The sequence below is a fragment of the Myotis yumanensis genome, unplaced genomic scaffold (assembly GCF_028538775.1).
Source record: "Myotis yumanensis isolate MYYU_CA2020_CCGP unplaced genomic scaffold, mMyoYum1.0.hap1 SCAF_2, whole genome shotgun sequence".
Lineage (NCBI taxonomy): Eukaryota > Metazoa > Chordata > Mammalia > Chiroptera > Vespertilionidae > Myotis > Myotis yumanensis.
The window spans coordinates 215,980,467-215,990,282 of NW_027223753.1; the positions used below are offsets into that span (position 1 = coordinate 215,980,467).

General features: G+C 62.3%; 1 protein-coding gene across 1 annotated transcript in view; it reads right to left on the bottom strand.

Moving 5' to 3' along the window:
- EVA1C (eva-1 homolog C) overlaps positions 1-9,816 on the bottom strand; it is a 37,052-nt gene that overhangs the window by 6,645 nt on the left and 20,591 nt on the right. Inside the window, 2 exon segments of the mRNA XM_070407289.1 lie at positions 282-425; positions 6,563-6,712. Of these exon segments, the coding sequence (XP_070263390.1) occupies positions 282-425; positions 6,563-6,712 (294 nt within the window).

Consider the following 9,816-nt stretch of genomic DNA (forward strand, 5'->3'; position numbering starts at 1 on the left):
GCTGCTCTCGGTGACATCAGCTTCGCCTGTTTGTTCCCTCCCCGCCCTCCCCCTTGGCTGCCGATCCGATTGCTAAAGAGCTTTACTGCGGATTTGGACCAAACTCGGCTGCTTATATGGTGAGCGCGTCATAACAGCAATACAGTCCGAGAAGGGGCCCTGGGCTCTCCGGGGGGACGACAGCTTCAGGAGCAGAGCCGCCGGGCTGGTTGGCGGCAGCTGCGTGGTTGTCATGGCCACCTCCTCCGGGCAGGCCGCCCGGGTTGAGGGGATGGTCTTACCGCAGGCGTAGGCGACGGTGAGGTACTTCCTGGCTCCGGGCAGACAGGGGCTCCCGAAGTGGTGGTTGTCGACGAGGACTCTGCATCTCTGCCGCCCGTAGCACCTCCGGGCCAGCACGTGCGACGCCGAGTAGGACAAGCAGTCTGCAGGCGGACACAGCAGCGAGAGCGTTAGGTTGCATCCGGCACACGGCGCCCCGTGGCCCATGCTGTGTCCGGGGAATATGTACACCGGGCCGGGCGCAGTCTCATGTGGACAGTGGCTCTGATGACTCCTGTCTCAGGAAGGCCCCCAGCGCGGGCCACGGAAGCAGTGGGCTCCCAGAGGGCCACATGCCACGGAGCAGCAGACCCCAGGGGCCACATACCACGGAGGAGCCGGCCCCCAGAGGGCCACGTACCACGGAGGCAGTGGGCCCCCAGCACGGGCCACGTACCACGGCGTGCTCCAGAGAGAGAGAGAGAGAGAGAAACATCAATGATGAGAGAGAATCATGGATCAGCTGCCTCCTGCACGCTCCACACTAAGGATCAAGCCCACAGCCCGGGCCTGTGCCCTGACTGGGAATCGAACCGTGACCTCCTAGGTCCTAGGTCGACACTCAACCCCTGAGCCACACTGGGCGGGCCCACTTTAAAACGCTGTCTCCTACAAATGGTCCCGAGCGCAGTGTGGCCCAGGTGTGTCAGCCCCGACTGCCTGGGGCCTGCTCCTCCGTGGTATGTGGTACGTGGTACGTGGCCCTCTGGGGGCCTGAAGACCACTCTGGGTCCCTCACTCTCACCAGGATGAAGCCACTCGCTCCTACGGTGACCAGAGCGCAAAACTGCCTCGGTCCGTCACGCAAGCCACGCCCCTCCGCCCGGCCGGCGTGGCTCAGTGATCAATGACTCTCTCTCATCACTGATGTTTCTATCTCCCTCTCCCTTCCTCTCTGAAACCAATAAGGATATATTTTAAGAATTTTTAAAAAATAAAGCGGTCTTTCCCTCCCAGCCTGGTTCTGTGCGCTCTCTTCCTGGCCACCTACCTTCCCCGCCCCCACCACACCCCACATGTGATGGCGAGGTGCCCCTCCCCCATGTATGTGGTGACGAGGTGGCCCTCCCCCATGTATGTGGTGACGAGGTGCCCCTCCCCCATGTATGTGGTGACGAGGTGGCCCTCCCCGATGTATGTGGTGACGAGGTGCCCCTCCCCCATGTATGTGATGACGAGGTGGCCCTCCCCCATGTATGTGATGATGAGGTGCCCCTCCCCCATGTATGTGATGACGAGGTGCCCCTCCCCCATGTATGTGATGACAAGGTGCCCCCCCCGCCCCCCCGGCCCCGCGCGGTGGCCCTCCGTTTTGGTCTCCTGGCTGCTGCCTGGCGCTGGCTCTGAGCGAGCGCCTTCGGAACCTGCGTGTCCGTAGGTGATGGCGGCTGCTTCCAGGCTGTCTTGGCAGCGGGGCCCTGGCGCCTGGATCTTCGCCTGAGAAGCCGGGCCTGCCCGCACTTGGCCCTGGGATGCCCTTCGCTCCCCCTGAGGCCGAGGGTGGTTCTCCTTCTCTTATTAAGGGAACAGCCGAGTCCCAGGCGTCCACCCAGGAAATGTAACTGCAGCCGGACGGGAGCTCCCGGGGACGCCCAGCAGGGGCCTGCCTGCAGCCCTGGAGGTTTAAAGTGGCCCGGCCGGGTGGCTCAGTGGTTGACGTCGACCTGTGAGCCAGGAGGTCAGGGTTCAATACCGGTCAGGGCACAGGCCCCGGTAGTGGACTTGATCCCCAGCAGGGGACGTGCAGGAGGCAGCCGACCAATGATTCTCTCATCACTGATGTTTCTATCTCTCTCTCCCTCTCCCTTCCTCTCTGAAATCAATCAAAATATATTTAAAAACGAAAAGAAACCTCGCCCTGGCCAGTTCTCAGCGGTTAGAGCGTCGGCCTGTGCCTAGAAGGGTCACGGGTTTGATTCCCGGTCGGGGCACATGCTTAGGTCTGGGGTGCGATCCCCAGTTGGGGGGCACGGGGGAGGCAGCCAATGGATGTGCCTCTCTCACATCCATGTTCCTCTCTCTCTCTCTCTCTCTCTCTCTCCTCCCTCCCTCCCTTCCATTCTCTCTGAGAATCAGTGGGAAACGCCCGCAGGTGAGGATTAACAAAATGAAAGGGAAACAAATCTCTTCCTCGGGGAGCTCTGCTGCCCCCCCTCATTCCTGCTGCCTGTGGGGGGGGGTCGCGCAGGAGGACCCGGTGACCACAGTGACCGGCCCACAGCGAGGCCTGGACACGGCCGCCCCCGCCCCTGGGTCTGAGGGCCTGGACACGCCCCCCCACCCCCCCCACCCCCGTCTGGGGGCCGGAGCCGCTCGGCGCTGCTGCCCCGTCACCAGGCCCCACGGAGCCCCTGTAGCCGCTCAGCAGAAGGGGAAGCACCCGTGACCTTCCCGAGGCCTCGTGACCTCTCTGAGCCGGGAGAGGCCCTGCCCCTCGACCTGGGCAGGCGTCCTGCAGGCCCTGCTTCCCGGGTGGGAACCCACGGCCCTGCCCCCTCCTCCACGGGGGCTGCGTCCTGTGGGAGCGGCGCACACACGCACACACACACGCACACGCACACGCACACGCACACACACACAGCCGTGCGCGGATGTGGCCCGCAGGCATGTTTGGTTTGGCTCCCAGTGTCTGAAAGTTGGAACATTTCACATGAAAAGAAAACAGAAGTGGGTTTCCGATCTCCCGGGAGGTCAGGAGCTGGGACCACACCAGGCCCGCATCCCGGCCGCCGCCATCCACCGAGACCATCCACTGCGGCAGCCGGCGGCTCTTCCCCCGCCCCCCCCCGCCCCCCCGCGCTGGCCCGGCCCTGCCCTCCGCGCTGGGAAACCCGTCTGCAGGGCCTGCCTTCTGGGGGGGGGGGGGGGGGGGGCGAGCCTCGTGCACAGAGGTGGCTGTTTCCGTGCTACGAAGACAGACGCACAGAGCACAGCTGGAGGGGGACTGCGGAAACCTCTGAGACGACATGAGTGAATGAGCTGGCCGTGCAGACGTGTGGAGAGGACATTCCAGGCCAAGAGAAGAGCTTGTGCAAAGGCCCTGGGGTAGGGCTGAGTGGCGTGCTCCGGAGGCAGTGAGGGGAGGAGCGGGCCAGACCTCAGCGGGAGACGGGACCTACGTGGCGGGGCGGAGTGGAGAGCTTGAGCAGCGGCGATGTGACCTGGTTTAAGGTAAATGACGTCGCGTTGGCTGCTAAGTGAAGACCAGCCCCTTCCCGGCCCCAGGGCCCTCGGTCAGAGCCGGGCTGGCCGGGCTCCTCGGACCCCAGGGGGCCTGTGTTCAGCCAGGTGTTGGCTGCCTCCTCTCTGGCGGACTGAGCCCTTCCCCCTTTAAGCCCCAAGGACGGGGGCAGCAGGTGCTGAACGGAGCCTCCGGCCGCAGGTGCACCTCCTGGGGCTGATTCATCCCGCTCAGACCCAGAGCTTAAACCAGGTGCTCCCGTGGCCCTGGCGGGGCTGCGTGGGGCTCAGCCTGCGGAACGGGGCCTCCTCCCAGTGTGAGGAAATGGAACCCCCGCTCCCCCACAACCGTGGCCGGCGGGCTCAGTGGTTGAGCGTCGACCTATGAACCAGGAAGTCACGGTTCGATTCCCGGTCAGGGCACAGGCCCGGGTTGTGGGCTCGATCCCCAGCGTGGGGCGTGCAGGAGGCAGCCGATCCATGATTCTCTCTCATCACCGATGTTTCTCTCTCTCTCCCTCTCCCTTCTTCTCTGAAATAATTCTTTAAAAAGAGAAAGAAATGGAGTCCCTTCTGCAGAAAGAGGTCTGAGTCCCAGAGCGCTTGATCAGCCGCCGTGTCCAGACAGTGGGCCCTCGGGTGTCGGGGCCTTGAGCAGATCGGCCTCGGCCGCCTGGGCGCACAGGCCGCCCGGCACAGGAGTGCTCCCCTGAGGACCAGGGAGGGGTCCCTTGTCCCGACACAGAGGCCGGAGGAGGGAGGAGGGGTGACGTTCTGAACACGCCTGTTACCTGAGAGGGGACGGGGTGCAGGACTCGCTGGTCGCTCCTGGGGCACGCGGCTGGGGTGTCCCTCACCTCTGCCCACCTGGCGGCCGGGCAGCTGAGACGGAGCCTCTCCCCAGAGCTAAGGCAGAGCGGCCGCTGCCCCCTCGGCCAGCCTGGGCGTGGTCTGCCTCCAACACCGCCCAGCAGAGGGTGACACACGCCACGGACACGGGCCTGGGCCTCGGGGCGCCGCCTGGGGACGGCTTCCTGCTCCCGTGGAGCCTGCCCGCAAGGGGAGGGCGTTTAGGGCCCTTTTTCCCCATCAGACATGTTACTATGCAGGAGTCTCTCTTAGCTCAATGTTCCCTTCCACTTGGGACCCATGAATACATTGCAGCAATTTAGCCTGTTAAGCAGCTCATTGTAGATGCTGATGAATGCAGTTCAGTGCCTTGGGCGTTTCGGGGAGGGGGCAATTCTCTCTGGTGAGGTACAGGTGGGGGTCAGGCAGTTTAACCTCCCAGGTTGGGGGGACGGGGTTAACCATCACAGGTGGGGGTTAACCTCACAGGTGGGGGGTTAACCTCACAGGTGGGGGTTTAACCTCACAGGTGGGGGTTAACCATCACAGGTGGGGGGTTAACCATCACAGGTGGGGGGTTAACCATCACAGGTGGGTGTTTAACCTCACAGGTGGGGGGTTAACCTCACAGGTGGGGGGTAACCATCACAGGTGGGGGTTAACCTCACAGGTGGGGGGTTAACCTCACAGGTGGGGGTTTAACCTCACAGGTGGGGGTTAACCATCACAGGTGGGGGGTTAACCATCACAGGTGGGGGGTTAACCATCACAGGTGGGTGTTTAACCTCACAGGTGGGGGGTTAATCTCACAGGTGGGGGGTAACCATCACAGGTGGGGGTAACCATCACAGGTGGGGGTAACCATCACAGGTGGGGGTTAACCTCACAGGTGGGGGGTTAACCTCACAGGTGGGGGTGGCAGTTAATCTTAGGTGTCAGTTTAGTTGGGCTCTTGTGCCCCGTCTGGTCGGACACGTCTAGATGCCGTGGAGAAGGTACTTTTTGTTGTGGTTTTTTAATCCTCACTGGAGGATGTTTTTTCCACTGATTTTTGGAGAGCAGAATGGAGAGGAAGAGAGAGAGAGAGAGAAACAGCGACGTGAGAGAGACACACCGACTGGTTGCCTCTCACGTGCTCCCGACCGGGGCCAGGAGCCTGCAGCCCAGGCAGGTGCCCTTGACCAGAATCAAACCCTCAGGCCACAGGTCAACACTGTCCACTGAGCCACACCGGCCAGGGCAGGAAGGTAGTTTTTAAGCTGTGACTGAAGTTTATTTTTACTTATTTTGTGTGTGACTAACGTTTAAACCAGGAGACTGTGCCTGAAGCAGAGCCCTCCAGTGGGGGGGGGGGGGGGGGGGGCTCGCCCGAGCAATGGAGCCTGGAGGGCGGAGCCCAAGGTTTTAGAAAAAGGACGTTTTCTCGGGCGGCAGATGGGTCTCCGTGGGCTTCCAGCCTGCGTCCTGCGGAGCCCAAGTCAGAAGCGGACACGGCTCCGCCCGCGTTTCTCGCCCACAGGCCGCCCTGGGCGTGTCAGACTCGGGCCCTCACCCCGTCCGCGGTTCCTCTCTCCCCGCGTCTGCTATTGGCTGTTTCCCGGAGAACCCCGACTATCATGACAGAGGGACCGTGATGGGCCCCAGCTCTGACCCGCAGGCTCCTCAGGGGGCCGCCTGCTGACCCTCCACATGAGTGCAGCCTCGGTCCCTGCCCCCACCTTCCCAGGGACCTGCAGCCTCTCCTCCTCCAGCTCTGCTCTGGCGTCACTGCCTGACCCACCCCTCCCTGCAGTCCCTCTCTCCCTGCAGCCCCTCCCTCCCCTCCCTCCCCTCCCCTCCCCTCCCCCACGCGCTGTTCCTGGGAACGCTCACCCACACCTGAAACGCGACCCATTAGCCCACCGCTCTCTGCTTCCTCAAACCGCACCCCTCTCACCGCTCTCTGCCTCCTCACCGCCCCTCGCCGGCTGCTGGGAGGTCCGCTCCGTGGGCTCCTGTGGGTCCCCGAACACACCGGCGCCTAGAGCAGGGCCTGGCATTCAGCAGGCGCTCAATAACTGCTCGGTGTGGAATGACGGGACCACGGGCCGGTGCAGGAATGTGGGGAGCAGGAGGCCCTGTGTCGGGGGGCTGGTACCTCCTTGCCCTCGACGTGCCCTCTAACCCCCTGCAAGCCACAGCGGGGACCCACCCCTGCGGGGAGCCCACCTACCGAAGGGGGGCGGCCGGGCCCCCGAGGCGCACAGGTCCGCGTCCTGCGCCCGCCGGCCGTAGGCGGCCGCGTAGATGTTGAGGAACTTGGACGGGTGGCAGTGCAGCTTCAGCTCCTGGCCCTCGCACACCGTCTTGTTTTTCAGTTCATCTGGGGCAGAAACAAAACCGGGGCGTCGTCAGCTCCGGGGAGCACCGCCCCAGGGGGCGCCGGGGTCCCAGGCCCCACCCTCCACCTGCGAGACCCTCATGGAGTCACCTCCACGGCCGTGGGCCGGGCAGGTGCTGCGGCCAGCCGTCTGACCACACGGAGGACGGCCCAGGGACCCGGGGCCGCCACGCCAGGGACGGACAAGCCCTGTTTTCACCATTTAGGGTTTTTTTCCAAAACAACAATGAGGTACCATCTCACACCTGTCAGAATGGCTATCGTCAACAAATCAACAAACGACAAGTGCTGGCGAGGATGTGGAGAAAAGGGAACCCTCCTGCACTGCTGGTGGGAATGCAGACTGGTGCAGCCACTATGGAAGACAGTATGGAGTTTCCTCAAAAAACTGGAAATGGAACTCCCATTTGACCCTGTGATCCCACTTCTAGGAATATATCCCAAGAAACCAGAAACACCAATCAGAAAGGATATGTGCACCCCTATGTTCATAGCAGCACAATTCACCATAGCTAAGATTTGGAAACAGCCTAAGTGCCCATCAGCAGATGAATGGATTAGAAAACTGTGGTACATCTACACAATGGAATACTACGCTGCTGTAAAAAAGAAGGATTTTTTTTTTCAATTGTGTATTTGATCGGGCCAAAGGTCAAATGTTTTCCTGACTCGGGCTGCAATCAAGCTATTGGGAAGCTCCCAGTTGAGGAGGCCTCACAGAGGCCTGAGCGGCAAACACCGGGCCACTGCCCGTGGGACCTCCGTGACCTGAAGCGGATGAAGCTTAAGCCCCAACAGGAGCACGAAAGAACATGATTTCCAAACATAAATTCCACCTTTCTTTTTTATATGTATATATCGTATGTTTTTATTGATTTCAAAAAAGGGAAGGGAGAGAGAGAGAGAGAGAGACATCAATGTTGGGAGAGAATCATGGATCGGCTGCCTCCTGCATGCCCCCCACTGGGGATCGAGCCCACAACCCGGGCCTGTGTCCTGACCGGGAATCGAACCCTGACCTCTTGGTTCACAGGTTGGTGCTCAACCACTGAGCCTCGCCGCAGGGCAAATTCCACCTTCTTTAACTCGTAAATTCCCTGCCTTTCTCCCCAAAACAGAGAAGGGCCGGCAGGGAGGCCCACGTTCCGGCGGCTGCCCCTCGGACAGGGTGTCGGGGTCTCCGTGCTCGGGTGCTGGTGAGCTTGGCCGGGGGAACCCCGGACGCTGAGGGCGGAACGGAGCAGGGACAGGGGGGCTCACAGACCCTCCTCGCCGAGTCCGCACGGACACGCGGGAACCACAGAGGGGACTCAGCCAACGTGGGCGCCCTTCACCGCGAACTGGGCTCCTCCTGTGACGTCGCCCGAGAGCCGGACAGTCCTGTCTCCTTCCTCTCAGTGAAAGGAACCCGGAGTCTGACCTGACGCCGGGCGCGTGAGTCACACCACACCAGTCGGAGCTACTCAGGCTGCTTACGAGAAAACAAGAACCCACCAACGCGAAACACGCCCGGCTTCAGGGCCGGACCGAACGCTGGCTTTTTAAAAAATATATATATATATTTTTATTGATTTCAGAGAGGAAGGGAGAGGGAGAGAGAGAGAGAGAGAGACATCAATGATGAGAGAGAATCACTGATCAGCTGCCTCCTGCACGTCCCCCACTGGGGATCGAGCCTGCACCCCGGGCAGGTGCCCTGACCGGGAATCGAACCTGGGACCCTTCAGTCCGCAGGCCGACGCTCAACCACTGAGCCACACCACAAAGGGCCGAACACTGGCTTCGAGGGAGGCGCCCTCCCAGCCCGGAAAACGCCCAAAAATGTGAAGAATGCCTCCGGGGGCAGAGCAGGCCGGGAGGGAGGGCAGGAGAGGGCAGGACGCCAACCGGCCGCTCTCGGCACCTGGAGATGCTCCCGGGATGGTCTCCTTCCTGCGCCTCCTCCCTGTCTCCTCCGGAATGTTCTAAGTGGTAAGTTCTGTTTTGAAGGCACGCCGTGCCCCGGCGAGCCACCGCCTCCCTGAAGTTCAAGGCCGTTCACGAGAGGCAGCCCGAAGCCAGCCAGGCTCTCCCGGTAACACTACACCCGCGGGGCGGCCTCCAGCGATCACCCCGATTACGGGCCAATCGCCTCCTGGACTGGGGGCCGGGGTGTCCGACAGGCGCGGTGACGGTGTGTCATGCTGACTCACCCTGTTCCTCGGGAACGTGCTAAGTCACCGTCGCCCGAGAGTGACATCTCTGGGTTCTCACGACCACGGGGCACGGACATAACTGCTCCTTTTCCAGGAGAGCGAGCGCTCGTCTCGGAGGCGGGGAGCGCTCACCGGGCGCGGGTTAGACAGGTGCGGGTGCACCGGCCCCCACGGGGCTCAATGGGGAGAGCACCAGGCCGGGAGGAGGCGGAGCCAAGACTCTGCTTAAAGGACAACAGCAGCCCGGCCGGCAGGCTCAGTGGTTGGGCATCAACCCAGGAACCAGGAGGTCACGGTCCGATTCACGGTCGGTGCACAGGCCAGCTGTGGGCTCATCCCCAGTCGGGGGGCGGAGGGGGCAGCCGGTCCATGATGTTCTCTCTCCTCAGTGTTTATCTCTATCCCTCTCCCTTCCTCTCTCTCTAAAAATCAATGAAAACATCTATTTTTTACAGGAAGACAGCAGCAAATGCTCCGCACGGAGTTCCCGGTCAGAGGCCAGTGCGTGCGACGCGGCCCAGCTCGGGACGGCCCGGCGCGGATGTGTCGTCACCGCCACTGTTCACGCTCCAGTGCGGGCGAGAGGACCGCGCGGCCCGTTTCAGTCACTTTTAGGGAGTTTTAAATTCTTACAGGCGGCCAGACCCTACCCCACCCTCCCAGCCAAGCGCATGTCCCTGCCTTTCAGCCATTCCCTCGAGTCCTGGGGCCTGAGGGAGGTTCCGTCACTGCCCGAGCCCACACGGCAGCTACACAGCAGCCGGGCCCCCTGGGAACAGGCCCCGAGTCAGGAGCACCGGCCACACGTGGGAGCGGGAGCAGCGGGTCCCGGGGACCCAAAACCGCAGGCTCAGGCGGCAGCCGCGCCCCTGGGCCCGGGAAGCACAGGCC